This window comes from Rousettus aegyptiacus, unplaced genomic scaffold (genome assembly GCF_014176215.1).
Source record: "Rousettus aegyptiacus isolate mRouAeg1 unplaced genomic scaffold, mRouAeg1.p scaffold_m13_p_2, whole genome shotgun sequence".
Classification (NCBI taxonomy): domain Eukaryota; kingdom Metazoa; phylum Chordata; class Mammalia; order Chiroptera; family Pteropodidae; genus Rousettus; species Rousettus aegyptiacus.
The window spans coordinates 14903130-14928914 of NW_023416295.1; the positions used below are offsets into that span (position 1 = coordinate 14903130).

General features: G+C 54.6%; 1 protein-coding gene across 14 annotated transcripts in view; it reads left to right on the forward strand.

Annotated features, from left to right (window-relative positions):
• Positions 1-25785, forward strand: part of TNS1 (tensin 1) — a 187007-nt gene that overhangs the window by 70757 nt on the left and 90465 nt on the right. For 11 of the 14 annotated variants that reach the window (XM_016156683.2, XM_016156676.2, XM_016156675.2 and 8 more), the window contains 3 exons: positions 7435-7476; positions 20066-20107; positions 20877-20927. In XM_016156683.2, coding sequence (XP_016012169.2) covers positions 7435-7476; positions 20066-20107; positions 20877-20927 — 135 coding nt within the window. Of the gene's footprint in view, positions 1-7434; positions 7477-20065; positions 20108-20183; positions 20218-20876; positions 20928-21596; positions 21974-23119; positions 25410-25785 lie in introns of those variants that run through there. The other 3 variants (XM_016156684.2, XM_016156689.2, XM_016156688.2) reach the window with 3 other exon arrangements.

Genomic DNA, 25785 nt, shown 5'->3' on the forward strand with positions numbered 1-25785 from the left:
GTCCCTGAGAACAGGTCCCTTCTTGCCTCCAGGAACTTGATGCACTTCCTTTCCTGACCGTGAACAGAACTCTATATAAGGGAAGGAAACAGCCAAGCAGGCCAAGAGCAAGCTCTGGTGAGGACAGGCGGCCGGCGGGGAGGGCGCAGGCCCGGGGAGGAAATGGAGACAGGGTAGTGGCCGCCTCCTCCCCAGGACCCCCTGCCCAGGGCCTGGCACTCAGCCTGGTAGGCTGGAGTCTTCAAGTCAGGCTGGGCCTGCGCCCCTTGGACCCCTAGCCTTGTCTTTGCTCCTGCCAGCTCCCCATGGCTGATGGTACTTTGTAGCTACCTGCAGCACCTGGTAGCTACCCTTAGGTCCTGAAGGGTACTCACCACCCACCTGGCTTCGGCTTCCCAGGCAACCCCTGGTCCCCTTGGCTGGGCCTCCCACCTTGCCCTGCCTAGCACACAGGGGGCACTGGGGTCTTCTTCACGGAGCCCAGTAGACGTGCAATGTGAACTCTGAGGTGCTGGACTGGCCACAGGTGAACGGTGGCTCTTTCCTCAGTCACAGGGGCAGTGCAGGCTGGATCCTCCTGGGATCATCGTCTGCATTATCTTGCTACCCCTGGTGTCATCTCAGTGACCAGGGCCCAGAAGATGGCTGTGTCCTGGTCACAGGTTTTCTGAGTGTGGCCCCAAAAGTGAGCAGGCAGCGAGCTATGGGCAGGATCGACCACTCCGTGGAGGGCAGGGAGTGAAGTCTGGGGCCACCCACTCCCTGGAGTGAGGGGATGGTACCCTCCTGTGCTCTGGGTGGGGGAAGAAAAGTAGAGGCTGGAGGTGGGGTCTGCCCACAACTGTGTTTTGTTGGGGTGGAGATGAAGGCCCTAGGTTTTGGGGTGCTGAATGGCCCCTCGTCTCTGGGCTTCAGGGCTCCTCCTCCCTGCTCTGGGCTCCCCCTTGTGCTTACTAGCGTTATGAAGGTCGCTGTGTGTGTCCTTGCTTTAAGCTCCCGCCCTTCACCTTTCCCCATTCCTGCTCCTACTCAGGCATCTTCGGCAGATCCCCAGTGCTAGCAGAACGAGTCTTAACTCCTTTGCTGGGCATTCCGAGTTGTCCGTGGTCCAGCCTGGAAAGGGAGTTTGCGGCCAGTCTTCTTCCTTCATCTCTTTCTGTAAGCCCTTTGGCGCCTTGTCTTCCTTCCCTTCCCTCACTCTGTGTCCCACCTCCATGCCTTGTCCATGTGGTTATTTTCACCTGAAAGGCCCTACTTCCATCTTCACCTTTCAAAACCTTATCCACATACCCAGGGAGCACCAGGTTCTGAGCAAGGCACCGGGACTTGCCGATGAAAATGGCGGACGAGTTTCCTGCCCTGGCAGGGCTTACAAGGGGAGCAGATGAGACCTACAGGAGACAAACGAAAGCCATGTGTCCTGGAGGCCTGGCTCCGGTGCCCCCTCCGAGAACCTCGAGCAGGACCTCACAGCTCCCGGCTCCTCCGCCATGACATGCGCCTTATCCAGCCGTGGAGGCAGGATAAGGCGCATGTCATGGCGTGCTGGGAAAAGTGGGCCTTGCAGTCAGGCAGGCTCAGGTGGCAGTCCTGGCACTGTCACTGGTCAGCTGTGCCATCTCGGATCTCAGAGGATGGTCCTGGGCTCCTGGGCTTAGCGTCGACTTACTCAGACGTCTCGGAGATCTGACAGGCAGTCTCGACGGTACCTTTGCCCATGCCCCTATAAAGTGAGGAGATGAATAACCTGCCTCAGGGGAGGTCATGAAGTATGAAGGGATGATATACACAAGTGCTGCACACAGTGAGCAGGCAACAATTTTAGCGACTACCACTTCTACTTCGGCCGTTACTGCTACTTATAGCTGTTTGACTTGGGACAAGTTGCTCAGCTTCTCTGAGCCTATTTACCTCAAACACTTGTCAAGAATATTAAATAGAATAATATAGATGAGGAACCCAGCTCAGTGATATACAGTAGGTTCTCTGCAAACGCCGATTTCCTTCCCTTCCGTGTACCTTTCGGTGCCATTGGAGGTGAGTGCCTGGAGTTGCTGGGGAAGGGATGTGAAGCAGGTGTCGGCAGGAACTTCTCTGGAAACAACCCAGGTGTCCACAGGTGGATGGACAGAGAAGCACAATGTGATAGGTGCATCTGATGGAACAGTATTCGGTTTTTAAAAGGAAGGCAACTCTGATGCGTGCGACAACATCAATGAATCTTGAAAACATTATGCTGAGTGTATTAGTTTATTAGGGCGGCCTTAACAAAAATACCACAACAGAAGACTGGGTGGCTTACACAACAGGAGTTTATCTTCTCAGGGTTCTGAAGGCCGGAGGTCTAAAATCAAGGCGCTGGCAGGGTCGGTCTCCTCGCAGGCCTCTCTCCTCGGCTCGTGGACGGCGGCCTTCTGCTGTGTCCGCACGCGGTCCTCCCTCCATGCCTGCATCCCTGGTGTCCCTCTGTGGGTCCTGATCTCTTTTATAAGGACACCAGTCACCTTAATGGCCTGATTTTAACTTAATCACCCCTTTAAAGGCCCTCCCTCTTAAGTACAGCCACATTCTGAGACACTGAGGGGTTCAGACTTCAACGTCTGAATTTTGGGAAATATAATTCAGCCCAGAACACTAAGTGAAATAAGCCAGGCACAAAAAGGCCTCTTCTATGAGGTCCCTAGAATAAGCAAATTCATAGAGACAGAAAGTGGATTAGAGGTTACCAGGGGCTTGGGGAAGAGAGGAACGGGGAGTTATTGTTTAATGGATGTGGGGTTTCTATGTGGGATGTTGAAAAGGTTCTGGAAATGGATAATGGTGTTGGTTGTACAGCATTGTGAATGTCCTTGATACCACTGAATTATATACACTCAGAAATGGTTTAAATGGTAAGTTCTGTGTTATGTACATTTTACCACATACACACAAAAAAAGGACTAGCAAGAAGTAGGGGGTAAAGAAAGAACTTTTCTGCTCAGGATTGTATGAAATGCTGGATTTGGAGACTCAGGTTTTTCTGGTTTTGTCTGAAGGCAAGGCTGTCCTGTCCAGCCCCGGGGGCCAGGTAGATGTGGGAAGGCCAGGCAAATTTAGGGGTCTGAAGTTTTACGCAGCCAAGGCTGAGACCTGAGGATTGGAGTGTCATCCAGTTGGGGACCAGGTTCGGCCACTCGCATTTCAGTGAGGTGACGGGGGCAGTGCTAGGCGGGTTCCTGGGTTTTCTCCTGCTCTGCAGTGAGGCATGCCTGGAGACCACAGGCCAAGATTTCACCGGCAGCTCGCCTCTTCCCAAGTGATTGACACGGGCCAAGTGTCACGACCTCTTCGAGCCTCAGTTCCTTCATCTGTAAAATGGGAGCACTATCACTGACTGCAGGATTAGAGAGTCTCAGAGAGATCAGGCACATGGCAGGATTAGCCCCACTGCCAGGCACATGGTAGGTGCTTAACAGATGGCAGTGATTTTTACCACCAGCTGTTATGGGCACCTCTCTTCCTCAGGACTTGACTCTCTCATTCTTTCCACAAATATTTAGTGTGCCCCTTCTGTGTGCTGGGACTTGTGTGATGAACAAGACATGCTCCCTGCCTCATGACACTTGTTTTCTAGAGAGGGAAAGAGATTATAGACAAGGAAACAAACACATCAATAATTACAAATTTGATTAGGACCGTGAAGGAAGAGATTGGAGTGCAGGAGAGAAAAGATTATGTGTGTGTGTGTGTGCGTGTGTGTGTGCGTGCGTGTGTGTGTGTGTAATTTAAGGGAGTCAGGGAGGGCATCTCTGGGGCAGTAACATTTAAGCTAAAGCCAGAGGGTGGGAAGGACGCAGCTATGCTCGCAGCAGGGGTCGGAGCATCTCAGGCTGAGGGAACAGCATACTCAGAGGCTTGAGGAAGAACCGAGCTAGGCGTTGGAAGAACTGCGAGGAGCCCATCCCTTGTGTGTGGCTCTGGGTTCTGGACAAGGAGGGTGGGCAGAGAATGCCGATGGAGAGGAGGCCAGGCAGAGGCCAGATCATGCGCTGAGCTCCCTGCCTGGGCCGGCTGTGTTCCAGTGCTTTAGACCCACCCTCATGTCCTGCATTGGGGGGTGGACTCCGAGGGTGTTCCCTGTTGTTGGCCCTGTGCCCAGGTATCTTTGAAGTTCACAAAATACTGGTGGGTGTGGGCTGATGAATTCCAGGCATCAGCCCTCGTCTGGGTGCCTGGTAACACTCACCTCCCGCTGCACCCCCAGCTCTCCACCTCGCAGGCTCTGGAGCCAGAATACTCTGCCCCAGTGGCCTTGGGCAAATATTCACTCTTTCTGTGCCTTAGTTTCTTCATCTGTGAAATGGGGCAATAGCAGTATCTACCCTATACATTTTTCTATTAGGATTAAATGAGTCCAAGGAAAGGGCTCAGGACAGTAGCGGACACTTAGCTTGCTGCACTTCATAAACTTTCTGTCACTGTTGTTGTGAATGGCTCTGCGGAAATTAGTGTTTACAGGAGAGTCAGCACAGAGGGCAGAGAGGGCAGGAGCACATGGCTGTCTGGAGCCAGACTTCTGGGTTAGCATCCTGGCCCCTCTGTCGAACAGCTTATTAACCTCTCTGTGTCTCAGACTCTTCATCTACAAAATGGGATGCTCGGCGTTGTTGTGAGAATTAAAGTTAATTTACGCTACGTGTGAGAACAGTGCCTAGTGTATAGCGAATTCCATGGGAGTATTTGCTGTGCTGCTATTTTAATTATTAGATTTTTTTCTTTTTGGGTGGTAGGACTGAGCATCAGGCCTGCTCAGCCCCTGTTGCGTGGTGGTACGTTAGGGAAGGAGGTTCACCTGAGGCCGACTTCCTGGGCTTGGCCTGAGCCCTGCCATCCTGCACTGCTAGCCCTGGGTACAGGGCTGGCACTGAGGGCCCTTGCAGATACCCTGGAGTCTGCCCGCTCTGCAGAGGGAGAGTTCTTAGCTTGGGTCCCCAGGGGGCAGTGGGCGTGATTGCTGCTGACACTAGGAGTGTAGGGCCATAGGGCACTGGCCACGGAGTGGCAGGGGGCCCTGGCTCTCCCTGGCACATTCCAGGCTCCTGAGAGGGTGGCCAGGGGCCAGGGTGCCGGAGGGAAGGAGAGAGCCTTTTAAGGAAACATTTCTTTGCTTAGAGCTGGGGGGGGGGCGGGGGGGGTGTGGAGAAACATAGAAATACACAACAAATCGGCGGGGCCGGCGGGCCTGGAAGGCTCAGTTGTGCGTGGTAGGTGGAGGAGGCTGCTGGGGCACACAGGCGTTAGGCCCTCTATCTGGGTCCACGGCTGCCCCTAGATCTAAGTCCTTAAGGGGTGTCTCTACCTCAGGGAAACAGGGAAGGGACCTGGAGTCGGGATACCCGGGCCCTCATTCTTTCCACTTCCTCAGGATGGTGCCGGGAGAGGGACCCTCTCCTGTCTCTGAGGATACCTGCCCATTTCTGCCCCTGCCTCAGAACGTATTTGTAACCCTCCTCGCTTCCGCAATCCTGGTCCAGAATGGAGAGTAGAAGCCCACCCTCATGTGACAAGGAAAGGAGCAAAGCAGGGCACGGTCCTGTGGATTGCACCTGCTCCCATCCAAGGCCTGAGGGCCCATGGGTCATAACAGGAGCCGGGAGACGAGTCACTCGTGCCCTGGCTCCATGAGGTTAAAACCTACAAGCTCCAGAGTGGGGTGTGGGGCTGTTGGGGCAGGAGGAGAGAGAGGCAGGAGCCCAGTGCTAGATGTGGGAGTCCTGATGAACGCGCCTGTCAGGGAGAGCAGCATCCCCCGAGGGTGAGACCTTGTCTGGTGCGCAAGGCAGGCGGGGAGCCCTGCAGGCCACAGCCACCTCTGGAACCTTCTCTTTCTGCCTGGCGCCCTCCACCCTGTCCCTGGTCATCGATCAGCTGTGTGACCTTGGGCAAGTTGTTTAACTTCTCTGTGCCCTCTGCACCTCAACTAGAGGTATAACACCACCTATTTAATTGGGATATTGAGAAGATTAAATGAGCTAACATAGGTAAAGCATTGAAGGTCATGCCTTTCCTTGGTCTCATATGAGATTCTCCCACTAGTCCTGGAGTACTGTTCAGTATGGGGCAATAGAGGCTGAGACTCAACGCAGGCCTCTGCTGGAGAATGGGTGGGCAGGGAGCCTGTAGCATTGCTGGGTCAGGAACCAGAGATACTAGCTCCCAGGCTTTCCACCCTTCCAGAGCTTGGGGTGCACTGTCATGCGGGTGTCGCCCCCTTTTGGGCTGGCGTGTCAAGCCTGGGGGATCCCGTGGGCTCGTCAGATGACAGAAGGGGTCAGGTGGAGGGAGGGCCTGGCTGAGGGTGGCCTCTATGAACAGGCAGCCCCAGCCAGGGCTGTAGGCTGTCACCATCATTGCTCCACTGGGGTGGCGGCTGGGGTAGGGGTTGCCCATTGTCGGAGGAGGCAGCCACCCCCCCTTTGGCCATCTATGGCTTGTACCCAGACACCCTCATTCCCTAGGGAGAGCCTCCCCCTTTGTCCCTCTGTGGGCCCCTGCCTGGTGCTTGGGTCAGGAATTGGAGCCAAGATAGAGGTACGAGCTCCAAGAAAAACGTGTCCCAGCTAGAAAAAAGGAACACATTGAGTCTCTGATAAAGGCCCCTGCTAATTGTCAGGGTAGAGGTTTGGCCGCCTGGCCTGGCTGAGGGATGTTATCTTAGGGTAGGGAGCAATCCAGCCCTCCCTCCTGCCCCTCCCTTTGTCTGGAGGCCCAAGTTGGCACCCCCACCCTCCATCAGAGAGGAAGATGAAGATGATGATAAAATAATAGCTCACCCGTGGAGGGTGCTTTCAGTTCTCAAGGCCCTCCACTTTCGTGACGCGGGCGACTTTCTCTGGAAGAGCTGGCAGGGGCCCTTCACCAACCTGTTTCTCACACGCTTTGGGCAACGGCCAGCTGTCTACAGCTCTGACCTTTGGGTGAGATATCTTGGCATTAGGGAGAATGAAGGAGGTGACTTCCTTTTCTAGAGGTCTTAAACGTGTTTTTAAAAAATTTTAAACAAATTCTACCGTATTGCAGGGTATTTAGAAAATAAAGCAAAGAAAAAAAATCCTTACTTTTATCACCTTTTAACCCACTGTTATTGAAATGCTGGTGCATTGACCTCCAATCTTTCAGTGTCCGCATATTTTGTTTAGAATTTAAAAATTGTGACATACATTTCATTTGCCTTTTGCTGCTCCTTCTCCCCACTGAGCATGATTGCCTAATAAGCATTTTCCCACATTACCAATAGTCTCCTACGAACTCTCAAACTGGAGAGTGTCAGCGTGTGTGAGCTGAGGGAAGGGGTGTCTAGCATGGAGGTGGGGGCCGTGGAGTGATCTCAGGAGGCCCTGGTTTTCTATGGGGATGAAAGATGCTAACCTTGCCCTTTCTCTGTTCCTCCCATAGGTGGCTGCCCCGTGCATTCCTCCATCCAACCATGAACTGGTGGTGAGTGACCGTCTGTTCCTCTACCCTGCCAGCCCCTCAGCCCCTCCTCCCCTCTTTCCTCTGTTCCCAGCTGCAGCTTACTTTAGACCCAAGCGTGCCGAGAGCCCCCAAGGGTGCTGGGCAATTAGGTAAGGGGAAGGAGGGGTCCATGTCCCCAGACTGAAGCCGGACTGGGAGGAAATGAGTCATGAGGTCCCTTCTGATGGGATACAGGACCTCCTATTTCAATCTGGAGACTAAAGTCCTTGGAAAAACCCATAAAAGGGCATCTCGCCTGTCTCTAGGCCTGGCCAGGTGCCTGTTGTCCTGTTGTTTATAGAACCAGGGGATGCCATCTTCCATCCGCCTGGTCTGGGGTCAGGTACCCTTCAGCTGGAGGCAGTGGGATGGACAGCATGACCCAGAGTTCACCTACCTAGGCAGTTACTCACATTCAGGTGTCTCGGTCCATCTCCAAGCTTTTTGGCTGACTCTGCTTTTCTGCTCTCTCTTCGTGTCCCCCACTCCTCCCTCCCTCCTCTAATTGGGCTTCCAGAAAAGCATGGAAGGGTTGGGGGGGGGGGTTGTGTGTGGAGGAGTTGGGGGGAGGTGGTGAGCAGGGCTCCTGTGAGTTGTGGGCTGTGGAGAGCAGCCTGCTCCAGACTGATCCCAGCTGGGCTGATTTGGAATGTTGGGAATTTTCCCTCCCTGCCCTCTCACTGCCTTCTTACCCTTCGGAGGTCCCTCCCGCTCCCCACCCACTGCCGGAGGCAGGCAGGGTCCTGGAGGCTAGAAGGGAAAGGGTCAGGCGCATGCATGTGTGTGCGTGCATGTAGGCCCGTGTGCACAACCCGATCCGCGGGTGCAGAGGGGTTGGTGGTGACACTGATGTAGGTGGGGTCTGGGAGAGGGGGCGAGGGTGTCATGGGGCCCAGGAAGCTGCAGGTGTCCGCACACCTGTGTGGCGACCTGCTCAGACTGGATATTGGAATCTTAGGCCATCTGGTCTCCTTCTCTTCTCCAATGTCCATTTGTCATGGGACAATGAGCTGGTGGTCCTGCCCTCTTTCTGGACCTCAGTTTCCCTTTCTGTCAGAGAGAGAGACTGAACTAGATACTCACAAGAGTCCGTGCTGGTAAGTTTTCCCTCCATTCAGGGTCGTTAAGGGAATGAAGTGTGTGATTGTGCTTGTGACTTTTGGACACCTCTTAGACCCGGAGCGGTGGCACTGCTCTCTGTCCACCCTGCTGAGCTAGCTCCCTTCTTTGCAGGCGCCCATCTTCTCTTGTCTCACGGGGCTCAACCCCTTTTGGGCTTCAGCTCTGCCCAAGCTGTGCTGCTCCAGATGTAGGGTGTTATTCACACAGAGCCCAGTCGAAGGTCATTTGAAAATAGCAGTGGGGTGGGGGCTGGATGCTCGGGGCTGAAGCCAGAGTGTGCGGGCCTGGCTCGGAGCTGCCAGTGAGAAATCTGTGATCAGAGAGGGACACCATGGAGGGCGGGTGAGAGGAGCGAGGTTGGGTGAGCGAATGGCTCATCATTCCAAAGCAGCTGCCATTTTGCCCCCAAGAACAGAATGTCCTTGGCTGGTCTCGGATGGCTGGGGGGTCCAGGGTTTAGGGATCTCCAGGCAGAAGCCAGATGCCTGGCCACTGGGGAGGCTCCTGAGTTTTGTTAATGTGAGGAGGGGTCAGGAACTGGGACAAAAGTGAACAGGCTGGCATTCTAGCTGGCGGGATTGTACCAGAAGGGGCTCCTGCCTGAGCGAGGTCATGGATGCTTCCTGTCTCTGTGACGTACCCGACCTGTGCAGGGGGCCCTGACCTTCACGGAGGTGACACCAGATTGTGCTTTTTAAGAACTCTCCCCAGCAGTGGTCAGGAGCTAGGGAGTTCGACTGCCTCCCTCTGGGTCCCGGTTCTTCAGTCCCTGGGCTTGTGACCTTGGACATATTGCTTAACCTCTCTGGACTTCGGTTTCCCCTCTGCAGATTGGGAGTTAGCAATTGTATCTGCCCTTTAAGGTTAGGTATCTCCACTGTCTGGCATGCAGAACCCTCGAATGCCCGCCCACCTCACTGGCGGAAAAGCCCAAGTTTCTTCCACTGGCCTGCACAAGTTTCCCCTCCAGCCTCAGCTTATTTGAGAAGCTCTCTCCCTTGCTCGCTCTGCTCCAGGCCTTCTTGCTGGAGGCTGCCTCAGGGCCTTTGCATTTGCTATGCCCCCTACCTGGTATTGCTTTCCCCCACGGATGCCCGCAGGACTCTTCCCAGCCCCAACGGGTCTTACCGAGATGTCAGCATTTCCCTTCCCCTAGCGACCCGACCTTCCTTCCCTGGTTTCTTTGCCCCCTGCACCAGCACGCACAGCATGCATCGCGGTCTCACAGGCTAAGGTCTTACTTGCTTATCTTATTTAGGAGGCTCCCAGGCATCAGCATGTAAACTCCATGGTGACGAGGGCTTTTTCTCTGTCGTGTTCATTGCTGTATCCCCACTGTCTGGCACTCAGTAGGTATTCAATACATATTTATTGAATGGCTGGAAGAAAGGCATTCGGCCGGCCTGGCACGGATTAAATGATTAATCAGATTAAACCGCTGTTACTTTTACTCCTTGCTGATGGGCATTGAGGGTCTACTAGGGCACCGGCCTCCGGCTAGCGGCTCTGTGTTGTCCCTGGGAAGTGGGAAAGTGGCCCGCGGAAACCAGGAGAAAGTTCGGCTCCCCGCAGAGAGCACTCGGCACCTGTTTTCCTCGCAGCAGCAGCAGCAGCAGCAGCAGCGGAGGGGCAAGTGCTCCAAGCAGGTTCACAAGAGAGAGGAAAGGGCGGGAGTATTTTTCCTTCCTTTTCCATTCTCTGCCTGCCCCTCGGCCTCTGTGGGGCTGGTCTCTGGCATCCCTGCCCCCTCCCTCTTGCCTCACACTGTGTGTCTATGTCTTTCTGTCTGTCTGTCATGTTTTCTGTATGTCCCCAGCCCCCCCCCCCCCCCATCTTGCTTAAATCCTGCTCCCTTGGGACTGGGACCATCACCCTATGGCACAGGATTTCAGCCCAGCCTCTAGGCCCTGCCGGCCAAACGTATTTCCCTGCCTGTGCCAGGCCAGCCAGGGCAAAGTGGCTTAATCTTCAACCTGTGTTTTTGTCTCACTCAATAGCCGTTGCTCAAGGCTTTGGGCAGAAGGGGCCTAGGGTCACTGCCCCCCTGCGGGGTCCCCCGGCGGGTGGCAGGAGAGAGGAGGGAGAGGCCTTGTTCGCCACGGATGCTCCTGATCCTTGGAAAGCGCTGAGGCAGCTTTTCTCGATTTCTGAAAAATAAGAGTCAAAAGGAATTTCCCGAGGGTGATAGCCAAACGGAGTGGCCACCGAGGTCGGCCGGATGTTGAGCCCTTCCGCACACACAGCCGGGCATCCAAGGGACCTGGACTGGGGGAGGCAGGCCAGCCCCACAGATGGTGCTAGAAATGTCCTTGTGAGTCGGAGGTCGGGGCAGGGCGTCTGTGTGTGTGTGTGTGTGGGGGGAATGAATAGGGAATGGGGAATGATAGCTTAGTAATCAGAGCAATAAGGAAAACTTAACCCTTGTGTGGAACTTTCTATTTGCCCAACTTCTGAAAGCTTTACAAAAATAAATTCACTTATTCTTCAAAGCAACGCTGTGAGAGAGATGCTGTGGTTATTCCGTATCACAGACGGGGACCTAAGGCCTAAGGTCGCAGAGCTATTGTGCTTGGGATTTTGCTTTAGCCGCCTGGCACCTTGGAGACCATCCTGCCCTGGTAGCTGCTGATAATGACAAACGTCTCTCTCACTTGTGCAGCATCTGTGGTCTTCAAAGCCCTGCCCATGACACTGGGCCATCAGAGCCCTCAGTGACTTGTGCTGAATTCTGGGCAGGTGTGAGTGCATCTTGGGTTGGGGGAGGGGCACAGGGAGCAGAGGAGCAAATGGGATCAGAAAGGCTCGGTGACTGGTTCACAGTCACACAGCAGTACGGGGGCTAGCTCAGGGGTGGGGATCTGGATTCCTGGTTCTACTTTCTTCCCAGATACCCTTGCTGCTGATGTAAATACCTGATGTGGCCAGGTGGACTTCTTCTGGATTTCTTCTAAACGCCGGCAGCCAAGAGTCCACCTAGCTAGCTTCTCTATTTGCCAGTGGGCCTGGGATTTAGTGGAGGGGGTCTCCGTCCACCTGTCTCCCGTCCATTCAACTGATAAACACTTCCTGAGCACTTACCTGGTGCCAGGCACTATTTTCGTCGTGGAGTTGCAGGGCTCTTGCCTGCCGGGGTGCCAGGCCCTGCAGAAGACAGGTGGGCGCGCACGAGGCACAGAGCCACAGGAGTGAGAGGACGTTAGATGCCGTTTAGTCAAAGCCTGCTCTTTCTTAGGTGAGGAAACTGAGGCCCTGAGATGTTTAAAATCTAGCTTTTTATTGCGATAACATACACGTGCCGTACCATCTTCACCATTTTGGGGTGCATGGTCGGGGTATTAAGTACGGTCATATCATTGTGCAACCTGTCGCCAGCACCCACACCCAGAACGCTTTCCATTTTATAAAACAAAAACTCCACCCACTAAACCGTAATCCCCCCCCCCCCAACCTTCCCCTGGCAACCACCCTTCTACTTTCTATGTCTGAATTCGATGACTCTGAGTACATCAGATAAAGGGAATCGTACCATATCGTTCACTGGTGACTGACTGGCTTATTTCACTCGGCATAATGTCCTCAAGGTTCATTCATGTCGTAGCCTGTGTCAGAATTTCCTTTTTTTGAGGCCGAATATTCCATTAGATGTGTATACAGCATTCTGCTTATCCATTCATCTGTTAGTGGACCCTTGAGTTACTTCCACGTTTTAGCTATTGTGAATAATACTGCTGTGAAACTCTTTGAGTTTCTACTTTCAGTTCTTTTGGGTATATACGCAGAAGTAGAATTGTTGGATTATGTGGTAATTCTATTTTTTTTTTATTTTTTTGAGGAACCGCCATACTGTTTCCCACAGTAGCTGTACCATTTTATTTTTCCAGGCATAATGTAGAAAGGTTCTAATTTCTTCACATCCTCGCCAAAACTCTATTTTGTGTGTGTGCGTGTGTGCATGCGTGCGTGTACATGTGCGTGTGTTTATAGTAGCCACATTAATGGGCATGAGGTGGTGCTGCTGAGATTCTCAAATGGCTTTCTCAAGGTGCCCGGCGTCAGATCTGGACGAGAAGGCATCACGTTGCCTCGTGGAAGAGGCCAGATGTGATGTTAACTGGCCCGGAAGAGGGCGCGGGGCCCTTCAGTCCTGGCTCTGCTGTCCTGCTCTCCATCACGGAAAGTGGCTAGGTGCCGTTTTGATTAGTTTGAACTCTAGGTCCCGATGAATTTCACCGCAGGGTACTGGGCAGGCCCTAGGTGAGCATCTTTGGGAGATTCTGGAAAATGGAGCCATGCCAGGAGACATGAGCCAAAGAGAACCTTGATTTTCAGAGGAGAGAGCCAACTCTGAGCATTGCCTTCCAAAGAGGAGCCCCAGAGCGGTGAGGGGCGTCAGAACTCCTAGCAAGGCCCAGGCAGCTTTGTGCAGAGAGGGGAATAAGGGGCAGGTACAGAATGGGAGTGAGAACGTGTCGAAGGACAAATTGGCTTATTTTCTGTTGTTCTTCAAAGTAGAGCCTAGTAGATACTTATAGAGAGGAGGAGGCTTGGGTATAAAGAAAAGCTCAGACACCCAACATGGCCCAACAGGGCTGTCTTGGGGAGTTGGTCGCTGTCAGTCACTGGAACACACACTCACTGACACTTGTTAGGGGTATGGTGGGTATTAATAGAAGGTTCTTTCCCTGGGGATTCCCTGGGTGGACGTCCTTAGGGTTCACTGAAGTTCTGTCCTCAGGCTGGGCTGTGAGTGGACATGGTCACTGGAGGTCAGGGCATCCATGAATGTGCTGACCGCCTCCCCATCCCCTTCCTGGGAGAGGTCCCAGCTGGGCGAAGGGCCCTCAGGGGACCGTGCCCAGTGGGAGAGGGAGAGAGAACTGTACGGCGGAAACTAATTAATGCCTGACTTGGGGGTTCTGACCAGAGGGGGCTTTGGGGTCCCGGGAAGCAAGCAACTGGTTTGCGCTGCGATGGTTGAGGAAGTCTGTCTCCTGTTCTAAGTCCAGTTTAGACTTTGAGCAAGTGGAAGAGAGCAGGGGAGGAGGAGAGCGGGTCTTCCAGAAGGTGGCGGGGCTGAAATAGAGAGGAATCAGGGCCTTGCCAAGCCTGATGGGAGCCTGGACAAATCCAGGGCCCTTGCTGGGGGGATATGGGGACCAGGCAGTGTTGTTTTACCTTGGAGTCTCTGGCTGGGGTGCCGGTGGGAACAGCCTGCGTGCGGGAATAGAGGTGGGAACCGGTACGGCATGGCATGCGTGGTAGGGAATGAGGAGGTGTGAGCAGAAGCTGCAGGTCGGGGGGACAGGGAAAGGCAGTGGAGTCTCCCCGAGGAGGAAGGGGCCACATAAAGAAGGAGTCCGAAAACCATGTAAGGGAACTTGAACTTGATTAGCCAAGCACTAAGAGCCCTCGTGGGTCCTTGAGTGGGGAAGTGACCCAAAGCGGGGTTTTAGAGCTGGAAGTGGCTGCCAGCTTTGGGGTGTGGCTCAGCTGCTAGGAGGAGGCCTGGGAAGGCCAGGCAAGGCTAGTGCAGGTGCTCAGTATGGGATGGAGAGGATTCAGGCAAGGGCAGCCAGAGGGGCCTGGAGGACGGGCCTGTGGAAGCACAGACTCCTAGTGCCCTGGCTGATGCAGAGAACAGAGTGCAGAGAGGAATGTAGCAGGAGGGAGTGAGAAATATTCCGGTCTGGCTAGGGCCAGTTTGGTGAGCGCTTGCGAGCAGGTGGGGTTTGAGTACCTGAAGTTCTCCGGCCTCAGCCGGGAGTTGGGCGCTGGGTCCCTCTGGGTGACTTGAGGAAGGCCTGAGGACAGGAGTGGGCTTGCCCGGGCCCCTCCCCGAGGAGTGCAGGGAAAATCAGGCATCACATTCCATTTAAAGAGATCCAGCCTGTTTTTTTTTTTTCTCTAGTGGCCTCTGCCTGCCTGGGAGAGGATGTGGCCCCTCTTGCAGCTTCACCCCAACACGCAGGGAACCCCGGGCGCCCTGCTCCCCTCCCAGCCTGTCTGCTCCACACCTCCCCTCTAGCTCCGTACCCTTGTTCCCTCTTCCGCTCCCCACTTCCCAGGATGGTGGGAAATAACACATGGCCAGGGGGGAACACACGCTTCGGGGTGCAGGCCCGAGTTCTGTGGAGCTGACCCACCAACCGCCCTGGAAGCTCAGTTACCTCATTTGCCAAAATGGGTTCAAAGTGCTCCTTCTGCTGTCGCTTTGTTACCTGTTGATGATCCGCCCCCTAACAGGCCGTGGGTATGGAATGTGTTACCCCTGCCCCGCCCCCTCTCAGTGCCCAGTGAAAGGCACCTCCCTGCGCTTTCCTTTTGCTTTCAGCCCCGTCCCTTCATCTGCTTAGGGTTCTATTTTTGGAACAAGTGAGCCTGGAATAACTTGCTCCGGGTCCTGGGGCCGCGGACATCCCAGCCCCCATGCCCCTATCTGCGGCTCCCTTCCCCTCCTGATAGGCAGCGCTGCCCATGACCTCACAGTTCGTTGCCATGGCAGGAGATGTGATGTCACGGGGTCTTTTTGGCCTGAAAAACTGCCCGGATTCCAAGCCTCCCAGGGGGCAAGAGTGGGGAGAACTGGAGGGGTGGAAGGGGGGGAGGGTATGAGGAATTTCTGGACGGAATGTTCCTCTGGAGGCTGAGTCCACATTCTGCGCCAGCCCCCCCCACTCACCCCCCAGGATCAAGCTCCGGCACCTCCCCCCAACATGGCCCTCTGCCTTTTCCTTCCTCCAAAACAGCAGCCCACAGATACATTTTTTTCCCAGCCCACCCTCCCTGCAGGCCACCGACATGTCCTACTTCGTGAGCCTCCGGGCAATCATCCCAGCCACCCCCCAGCCTCTGCAGCATGGCCCCTCCTGGGGTGCACACAGTTGGTGGTGGGGTAAATGCAGGCATGGAGAGAGAGAGAGCACATGTGTCTTTTTTTGGAAAAAAAAAAAATGGAGGGAAGGATGTGCAGCTTCCCTTATCCGCCTTGTGGTTTACAACCCCTCACGTTCAGGAGGTTCACTCTGAGGTCTGATCTCAATTTCTCCTCCCGAAGCCCGTTGCTCCTCTTCCTGGGGAAGTGGATTGGATATGTCTCTTCCTCCTGAGGACCTGAGACAATTAGTTTTTAAGTCGCAGACATCTTGTTCTCAACAGGAGGGCAGTTGATTTAAGGGGAAGAGGAACCGAACGAAGATTGTCGCCAGGGAGAGGAGAAGGAGAGTGAGGGGTGTAAAGAGCAGGGTTCAAATACCGTCTCTCCTACCTACTTACTAGCTGTGTAACCCTGGGCAAATCATTTAATCTCACGGACCCCCAGTCTCCTCAACTGTAAACCTTGTGCCCATTGGTTATGAGGATGGTTGTGACGATTGATGATCGTGGAAATAAAGAGCCCAATACTATGCCCAGGGTTGCATTGGCGCTAATGAATAATTGTTGTTATTGCATTAACATTGTGAAAAGGCATCTCCAAACCAAGACCAGGAAGGGGGAGGCTAATGAGGCACCCAGGGTGCGAAGTTCGAGGAGGCGTTGCTCTCAAGGCTGTGTGGGTGCATTTCAGCCCCCTGAGAGTGAATACTTCCTTGTGTTTTCTGCCCTTAATGCCTTGTACTATGCCTTGCTCCAGACTCCTAGGTTTGCGACCCTAGAGCAGAATGATTCATGAAGAGCAAGGTTGGGCTGTCCAGTGGCAGCAGATCCAAATCCTGCCAACTTGCTCTTGAGCTTGATTCAAATTGTCCTGTTGGGGGCAAGGGGCATTCTGGAAGACCCCTGGTAAGACTGTGGTCAGCTACCCTCAGCTTTGGAAAGCCAGGTTCTTAAGATTCACGGTTCGTCCTGGGACGTCCTGTGGGTAGGGCTGGATGTGGGGTCGCCGCTCCAGTTTGGACTCCAGTTGCTCTGTCCTTCTGCAGCTGAGCCTCAGAGGGAAGGAAGAGAAGAGCCCACAGGGAGGCGCCCAGCTGACCCTACCTCAGGCTGGCTGGGGACGGGGCTGAGGGGCAGCGAGGTAAGCTCAGTGGTGGGCTTTGCAAGACCTGGTGCCAACCCCAGTCCTGCTATGAACCTCACCCTGAGAAGCTGGGCGAGTCATACCGCTCTGCACCCCAGGTTCCCCGGCTGTGAAATGGGGAAGGAGGATTTGGTGTCTGAAGTCCTTCTCAGAGCGGATGTTCTGAGGAGTGGTGTGCAAGGACGGGCGTGTGTGTGTATGTGTGTGTGTGTGTGTGTGTACACATGTGTGCGTGATGAAGGTACGGTGACAGCTGAGGCATCGTGAGGCTCTGCCGGCGATTGGAGCTCTGGGGGTGCCACCTCAGGAGGCCACCGCTCAGGAGGCCTGGGAGCTTCCCTATAACATACCAAGGCCTCCCTGTAGGGCCTGGGGCAGGGGTGGCCTCAGGAGATATCCACCCTCATGTGACCAGTCCCTGGCCTTGTCATTCTCATTCGCCCCACAACTGGCAGCTCATGGGAAACAGAGAAGCACAGCTTCAGTCCCTGGAGGACGAGGGTGGAGGGGAGGGGTGGGGAACGCAGCATGCATGCTGGGTTATGTCTGCAAACATTGCAGGAAAACACTGGGTGTTTAGGTCAGGAAGCGTTTTTGGAAAATTTTAACTCCTCGGAAAGCATCTCCACCAGTAAGTTGAAGGCATCTGATGGCTGGCAAGCGTTTTCCTATGGCCGGCCTCCAGCTGGCACGGGGGAGGGGGCAGGGGCCAAGGGGACAGTGCTCAGATGATTGCTGGCAGGGAGAGAAGTTTCTCTTGCACTGCTGAGGCTTGTGGTTTCTGATATTGACTCCGACTCTCTGGTCTGCTTTGTGTCAGACCAGGGAGGGCTGGGGCAGGAGGGTCAAGGTGGGGTAAGGTGGGCCAGGAAAGGGCCCCGGCCTGCAGAGTGTGTGGGGCAGAGAGGATAGATTACTGCTGGCATTCACTGAGAGCTTCCTAAGTGCCGGGCCCTGTTCTAAGTGCTTTATGTGCTTCCTCTCATTCGATTCTCATAACATAGCACCATGCCGTCCTATCGAGGAGCAGCAAGGACGAAGCGACCTGCATGAGGTCACGCGGTTAGTAGAGAGAGTCGGGACGTGGCCCTGGTGGTCTGCTGCCAGTGCTGTCAGCGTAGAACCACGCTTCTCAAAGTGTCACTCCTGGACCCGGACCCTTGTTAGAAATGCACAGTCCTAGGTCCCATCAGAGGTTTACTGGATCAACCTTCTGGGAAGGGCCCAGCACCTGTGTGTCAACACAGGCGATTCTCAGGTACACTCAAGTTCAAGGCCCTGTGGTGCACACTCTGCTCTGTGGGGAGTCAGAAACTTGAGGCCTCCTAAGAGGCTTCACCCAGAGCAGGACAAGGGCTCCTGAGGGCCGGTAATGGCCTGGGGCAGGCACTTCATCTCCAGCTTCTCCATCTGGCCCCATTTCTGTTCTTTCCCGGCCACCCTATCTAGGGAGGCTGGTTCAGCAGACTGTGAAAGGTGAGCCTTTGGAGCTGGGATTGCTGAACTCAGGTCTTGGTTCTGCTGGGTAGTCTCTGCACGTGGAAGGTCCCTGTGATCGGCTCTCCAGGAGTGGTCCCCCTCCCCCCAGGGGGCCGGAGAGGAGGCAGCCAGGTTGTCCTGCCCATCCCACAATCTCCATGGGAGTGTTACAGAGCCCTGGACCGGAAGAGACGGGCAGGGATCAGAGGACCAGGATTTCCCAGCGGGCTCATTTGCCCCCTGCCCGGTGATATGTGGCTCAGCAGTGGGGGCTCTGGAAGGTGGCTGGGTGAAGATTAGGGCTTGGAGGGGGTAGAATGTGGCTTCTTTACTCCTTCAGAGCCATCTTTAGACTCTCTGTGAGTCGACCTGGGGGCGGGAGGGGCCGGCTGATACACCTCCCCACCTCACACCCCATCCCTGGATCCTGTCCTTTCTCATCCATTCCAAACTGCCTTGGCCTTGAACTACTCAGGAGGTTTCATCTCCTGGAAGGAAGTTTTGGCCTTGGTCTCCCATCTTCTAGGCAGTAGGGGTAAAATCTGGGCTGTTTCCAAAAAGAGCAAGCGCTACTGCTTCTAGCTTCTCCGGCTTTCTTCCTCCACGCTTGTCTTGGCCCAGTTCTCCTTCCAGCTGCCAGACCTTTTAGAGGTCATTCTGTCCATTCCCCTGTCTTCAGGCATGAACAGCTCACTACTCAGGTCCTGGGGATGGGCGTTTCCTAGTCTGAGGCACACTGTCTTAACCTGGTCTACACTCATGTCAGCAGAGGCCTTTTATCATGACCATGACATTCCGTGTGGCGCAAGGGCCCCTCTAACCACTTTACCGAGTTGGAAACGGAACCCTAGAGACTGGTCAGAAACTTCCCTGGAATGGGAAGTTTCTCTCCTGTTTTGGGGTATTCCTAAGGAACCCACTTTTCAGGATGCCTTTAGGAGGAAGTGCTTCTGTTGGTCTAGACAGGGGGGTGGTGGCACAGGGGTGAGGGGCAAGATCAGTCTACCAGTGATTGTTGATGGCCCAGTATCCATAAATCATAGTTCTTGGCATTAGGAATATGGCAACTAAGTTAGAAAAACACTCCTTCGAATCTGTTTTGGAGGCAAATGGGATAAGAACCACAAATAAAACAATAGTTGGGGAATAAAACATATTCCTATATGCTAAGGACCAGATAAAGTGCATAGGCAGAGAGGCTTGTTGGAGTTCAGAGGTGGGAGAGTGTCCTTGCTCTGGTGGTCAGGGAGGGCTTCATGGAGGGGGAGAGCTTGTAGGAAAAGAGAGGAAGCTGTTTTACAAGCAAAAGCTTGGATGCGGGACTAAGCAAGGGGGTCTAGGGGGCAGGTGTGGATGGAGCAGAGCTTTGCGGCATGAAAATCAAGGTCTGCTAAGGGGTAGGGCCAGTGGTGGGGGCCTTGAAAGACCACTGGAGATTTAGGGCTCTGGTCTGCGTCTCGTTCTGGGCTGCTGTGACTTTACACGAAGAACAAGAAGCCCAGAACCCAAGGTGGGGAGCAGATCCTGTTGTCCTGATTAGGAGTTGATGACTGTGGGCCACTCATTTAACTTCTGCTATCTGTAAAGTGGGGCTCAAAGGAAACAATGGTACTGGGTTCTTGTGAATAAATGATTCAGAGTTGGTGCAAATGCCTGTCCCCTAGGAATGGGTGGCTGTTACTCGCTCCCTGTTCCTTCTAAAGGGTTAGTGACCAAGTCCGAGGCCTGAGTGAGGTTTGTCAAACTGGATGCTTCTAGCACCAATAGGATGTTTTTCATGTTCCAAACTGTGCTTCCCAAGCTTGGGGACAGCCAGGTTACGTCTGAGCCCTGAGGTGGCCTCACGTCCTGCCTCAGGAGGCACTGTGCTGTCATGGCCACCAGCCCTGGAGAGAGGACAATCTAGGGACGTTTGTCCTGAAGCCTCACACTGTTTTCTCCCTTCGTCCACAGCCCATCCACACCGAGAGCGCACCGAAGAATGTAGTAGACGCGGTGAGTGACAGCAGGCGGGGCGGGGCGGCGGGGAATGGCCCGGGGAGGCTCGAAAGCGGAAGATGGATTTGGGGAAAGTGAACAGATGTGTCTGGGGACATTCTTCTGGAGTAGGTTTGGGGAACTTGGGGGAAATGGTGGGGACATGGGAGCCGGGTGACTGACCATCCTTTGTGTGTTTGGAAATGGATTGCTAGGGAACGAGGCAGGCGGAGAGGGCGAAGCCAGTGGTTAAATGTGGGCTTCTCTATTAAATATGTAGAAAGTGAAAAAGCCAGGAGATCTTTCCAAACATCTTTCTGACTTAGCAGAGAGGGAACAGGAAGGGAAGAAGGCGGGTGGGCCCTGCAGCGGGGAAGCCAAGGCTAGCAACTGAGAGGTCTCTGGCAATGCCCGGCGTGGAATAATGGGCTTGGAGACCGAGGACTTGGCTGCAAATCTTAACTCCTCCATGCTTCTCATTGCTTCTAATTGGGTGACTGACTATAGGCGAGTCCAGAGCTTGTCTGTGCCTTAGTTTTCTTATCTGCAAAATGGGGATGATACTGTCTTCCAGAGGAGTGGTTGCAAGATGTAGAGAGGTGGATTTGGTGAGCTTTGAGGTGACTTTAGTGGAAAAAGAAATGTGAAATAAACAACCCAGTCCCCACGAGGCCCCTCTGCCAACCTCCTCGCTCCCCGCCCCAGACAAACCCAGCAGGCGAAAGACTGATGCTTTTTGATTACGTTCATTAACTCTACTCTCTGCCTGCCTTTTCTCCATGTCCAGGGAGAAGGAGCCTTCCGGGGTGGAAATACACGGAAAGGCCTCGAGGAAGACGTAAGTACGGGGAGGCGGTGGAGAAGGATGTGGCTGGGCCCCTGGTGCCCAGAGGGAATGGTGGTGTGTGGGTGCTGTCTGTACCTGTCTTGTTTGGTGGCTGTCCGTTCCAGAGGGCAGGCAGGGGTTGCCCAGCTCCATTGCTGAGCGGGGCAGACGGGGACGGGATGGTGAGCAGGCCCCATCTGTTTACACTCTGGGTCTCAGTGTTGGTCTTGGTCTTAGCCTCCAGCTCAGCTGGATCCGGAGCTCCTTTGCCCATCACTTTGCCAGGGCGGGAAGGGAGAGCGAGGCGTGCTCTGTGAGGCCTGGCCAGGGGGCGAGTGGCACCAAGGGAAGGGCAAGGGGAATGAGCAGCACTGTGGCAAGAGAAAATGAGGACAGAGACGAAGAGGGACTCCTGAGCCTTCAGAGGGTCATCAGACCTTGGGGAACTCAGGCCCTGTTTCTTTGGAGAGAGAAGTCTTTGAACATGTCAGAATCCTCTGTGTGGCTTGAGTGCCCTTGACTGAGAAGGAAGCCGGAAGGTAGGCCAGCTGGTCCCACCATGCTCCTCCTGCCATGCATTTTTGGTGGAAGTCAGTGAGCAAATTCCTCAAACAGAAGGACCCCAGAGGAAGACGGGGGGGAGGGGGACCCTGCTTTGAGCAGTGCTTATGTCGGGGCTTGTCCCCAAGCTTGAGGACAGCCAGGTTACATCTGAGCCTAGGGGCAGACACCCCATAGAGTTGGGCCTTTCTCTTTCCTACCCACCCTTCTTTGACAATTTGCCCTTCTGCTGGCCTCTCCATCCTCACTCGCCCTGATCTGCAGAGGAACAGGGAGTGGTTTTGGCGGTTGGCACAGGGGTTGCTGTTGATGGCATGAGGCCCTATCATCTGACAGCTGCCTGACCCACAGTGGGGAGGGCCCCAGAGGGAGGCGCCGGGGCCGCGGGAGGCAGCTCCCGCAGGCTGCTGCACTTCTGTGGCGAGCCCACTGCTACATTGCCCGGGGCAGCCCTGCACGGCGGGGCAGTCCGGGAGGAGCAGGAGCATGCCCCTCAGGTTAGTGTGTGGGGGGGGGGCTCTGTTCAGGGTGTGAGTGGGTCCTGTGGGCACAGAGTACACATGGTGGGGAGGGGCCCTGTTCTGAGTTTGAGATGTTTCTGGGGCTGGGATGCAGGGGAGAAATTAATTTTTGTGTATCTACTAGTGAGGGTTCATTAGCTTAATGCACGTGATATGTGCTCAATAAATGTTAGCTATTATTATTACTGTTATTTTGACTGATGGCCAGGAGCTGGGCTGTGTATTTTTGGATCCCTATGACATCCCCTACGGCAGATACTATGGCCCCATTTTGTAGATGAGCAAACAGAGGCTTGAAGGGGCTCGATACCTCGATGAACACCTTTTCCATCTCTTCCTGGGACCGCTGCTTGGATCTGGCGTTCTCCAGGGCTCCCAACCCTTGGCCAGGGGGACAGGGCGATGGTGTGTGAACCAAACCTTTTTAGCCAATGGCCTGCAAACTCTTATAAGTTAAGTCCTAGAGCTGCTGCTCCCACAACCCCAGCCTGGGCCAATGGATCCCGTAAGATACAGCTGCAGTGAGAGAGGGCGAAGTTAGACGTTATGAAGAACTTTTTGACGTGAGGGTGTATATGACCTCAGTCCTGGGGAAGGGAGAGGTGGCCATTTAGTCGGAACTGGAGGGGTATTTTTTTAGGAGGAAGTTCTGTTGATCTGGGATGAATGTGCATGTCAGGGATGGGTAAGGGGTAAGCAGATCCCAAATGGCCCAGGTACTGCAAAGAAGGAGAGGAAACTTAATTTTTAAGGTTCCCAAATACCTGTCCCAGGTTGGATGACTCCGGAGCCACTGAATCAGTCCCCTCCCCATCCAGCGAGCTCTCCTGCTGTCTGCCCCAGGTGAGGGGACCTGTTTTCGAGGTGGCATGGTTGAAGTCCTGGGCCTACTGCTGTGATAATGTGCGTGTTTTTTGAGCTGTTTTCCTGTCTCTGGCCTGCGGCCCAGGACTCACAGGACAGGAATGGCTGTTTTCCTCTGACGCGCTGGTGTGTCGTGGAGCTTATGTATGGTGTGCTGTGTCGCACTTTGTTTTGGAAAAATCCAGGCTTGCGGGCAGGAAGGGGAGAGGAAGGGGTGTGGCTGGAGGGGCTGGTGTCAAGGGGAGGGGGTGGCCACAGCCCCCAGAGGAGATGTAGGAATGGGAACGGGTCCCAGATGCAGGTTGGTCACCAATCTCTGGCTGCCTGACATGTACCCCCTGGCGTTGCTGACTGCTCCCAACTGGACCCCCTGGGGACTGGGGCTCAGGAAACAGATTTTCTTTTGGTCTAGAGCTGTTGTGTTTGGTCTGTGGACCTCAAAGGGAGGCAGGACTCTTCCCACACAGACCAACCCCACCCAAGCCCTGGCGTTCCCGCTTTTTGCTGTATGGTGGGGAAGAAGGCGGATAACAGAGCCTAGGGTCATGGCCCTTGAGCGCTCAGGAATGTCTGAGCGGTGATCAGCAGTGAGGACCAAGGCAAAAAGAATTGGCTGGATCTGCAGCAGGAAGGGTGAGGGTTAGATACCAGGAGGAACTTCCGGGTAGTAAGAGAAGCAAGACCCTGTTCTGGGGAGGCTGTGGAATTTCCTTTTGTGGTGTCCTTTCAGCAAAGGAGAGATAATTTTGGTGACGATAAGAGAGGGTTCTTCCCCATACCCAGGGAGTTAGATCAAAAGTTCTATTATTGATCTGTGTCTTGGGAGGGGCTGGGAGGACATTCAAAGCCATGTGGGTAAAAGGGCTTTGAGAGGACGAGAGAGGGATTACAGCCAGACGGAGAGCGTATTTTTCTTTTTAAAATAAAATCTTCGTAGTACTCTTTGTAAAGCCCTCTTGATAGCTTTCCCTAAGGGCTCTAAATGGAACAGGTAAATCATGTGATATCACGTGGGACTGTGCTGGACCCCTTTTACAGATTCGTCAGTGAGGTCCGGGGGCTACTACTCACAGGGCTCCGTTGACGAATACCTTTCTTTATAGAATCTAAACTCTGAGGTCAGCGGCTCCTCCTCCTCTGGTCTCCAGTGCCTAGAACATTCCCGGGCACATGTCTCTCGACTGACTCCTGGCCCTCTTGAAAAAGACCTGCATGACCAGACTCGCCGGACGGCGCCCGTCTCTAGCCTGGCCTTGTGTGTGAGGTCACCTGTGTGTTGTGGCGCATTAGCTTGGGCTTGCTTCCAGCCCCCCTCGCCCCCCAGCCCTCTTGCGGTTCTCCGGTTCTCCCCGTGGCTCTGTGTCCACCGATGCTCGGACGTGTCACCGTGCATGTCTGCTTTCTGCCAGCGAGAGTCACATGTCCCGCAAACTTTGCGGAAAACAGGAAGCCCGTCAGTTAGAGGGCAGCCCAGTGATTCATCAGGGGATGACTGTCCAGCTGTTCGTCCCCATCCTCTGCAGTGGGTCACTGTCCAGGGCAGCTCCCTCCCCTGCCTCCCCTTCTCTAGCCTGCCTGGTGGAGCAGAACAGGCTTGGACTTTGTCTTATCACCTCTGGAGGTGGCATGGCCAGACTTGGTTGGGGCCAAGTTTTTATTTATCTTCTCTGGCTTTTTTTGGGGTGGGGAGGCTGAGGAATGTGGAGTGTCGTAATGTTGGGAAGGGGGGTGGAGAAACGGGAGCCAGCTCTCCTGCCCTGCTCGTCCTTCTCACCCCTGTGCCGCGGAGGCTCCAAGCTCCCCTCTGCTCCCCAGTCCCTTTGCCAAGCCGATCTCAATATCCCATTGTCTCCCTGTGGCTTACTGGTCCTGGACCCGGTGGCCTGGCCACACCTCAAGCCTTGGCTACAGTTGTGGCTTCCAGTTGTTTGAAGCAGCTGTTGTGGCCTCCTCCAAAAGTGGCTGTGGATCAGCAACAGATGATACCCAAGGGGCTATTTATAGCAGGGTGGCCCTGGGGCCTGGAGCAGGGCCTACGGCCTGGGGAGGCTCAGCGACTCCTCGTCAGGGACCAGCGGAATGGAGATGGATGAAGTGTTGGGTTTCTGCGTTCCTCTGGGTGGGGAGTTTTGGAACAGCCTAGTTTGGGTCTTGAAAACCAAACACCACCCCTCCTTATGCCCCCCACTGCCAGCACATGCCTGACTCATGCAAACCCAGGTCCTCGGGGCCAGGAGAGCTGTGGAGACAGAGAAACTTTCCTCCCCGACAGCCCCACTTGGCTGTTTCCTCCTCCTGCTGCCCGCCGGGGCTGAGCTGTTCAGAACTGGGCGGCAGCCCAAGCAGAGGGGACTGGGCACAGCCTGCTCACGGGCAGCTGGATGGGGAGTCCTCCTCTTAGCTGGGAGCTGGGCCTCCCGGCCCACGCACCCCTATCTTGTTGGCGCTGCAGGGCCCGGGAAGGGCTGAAGGGGCTTCCTCTTCTTGAGGCCCCAGCGGCCAAGCCTGAAGTCTGAGGGTGAACCTTCTTGGTTGTCAGGACTTGGGGGTGAGTCACTATTGCCTCAGTTTCTCTTTTCCTTGGCAGATTGAGGTCCTGCATCCTCCAAGAGGTGGCTGCAACTCTGTGGTTGGGAAAGGCTGGTTTTGGGGAGGCCCAGGGCTCTTTGGAAAATGCCAGTGGGCTCGGAGGATTCTGGTTGGGCCTGGGATTCTAGCAGTTGGGTGTCTGATCCTGCACGTATGCGGTGGCTGAGGGATCAGCCCTGTGGAGGTTGGTGGTGGAAGCCATGATGCAGGGCTTTGACCCTATATAGGCGAAGGTTCGGTTGTATCTCTCGCCGCCCTTTTAATTGTATTTGCCGTAATAACGGTAACGACATATAAGTGCCTTGTATGCATACTTCCTTTTAGTCTTCAAACAA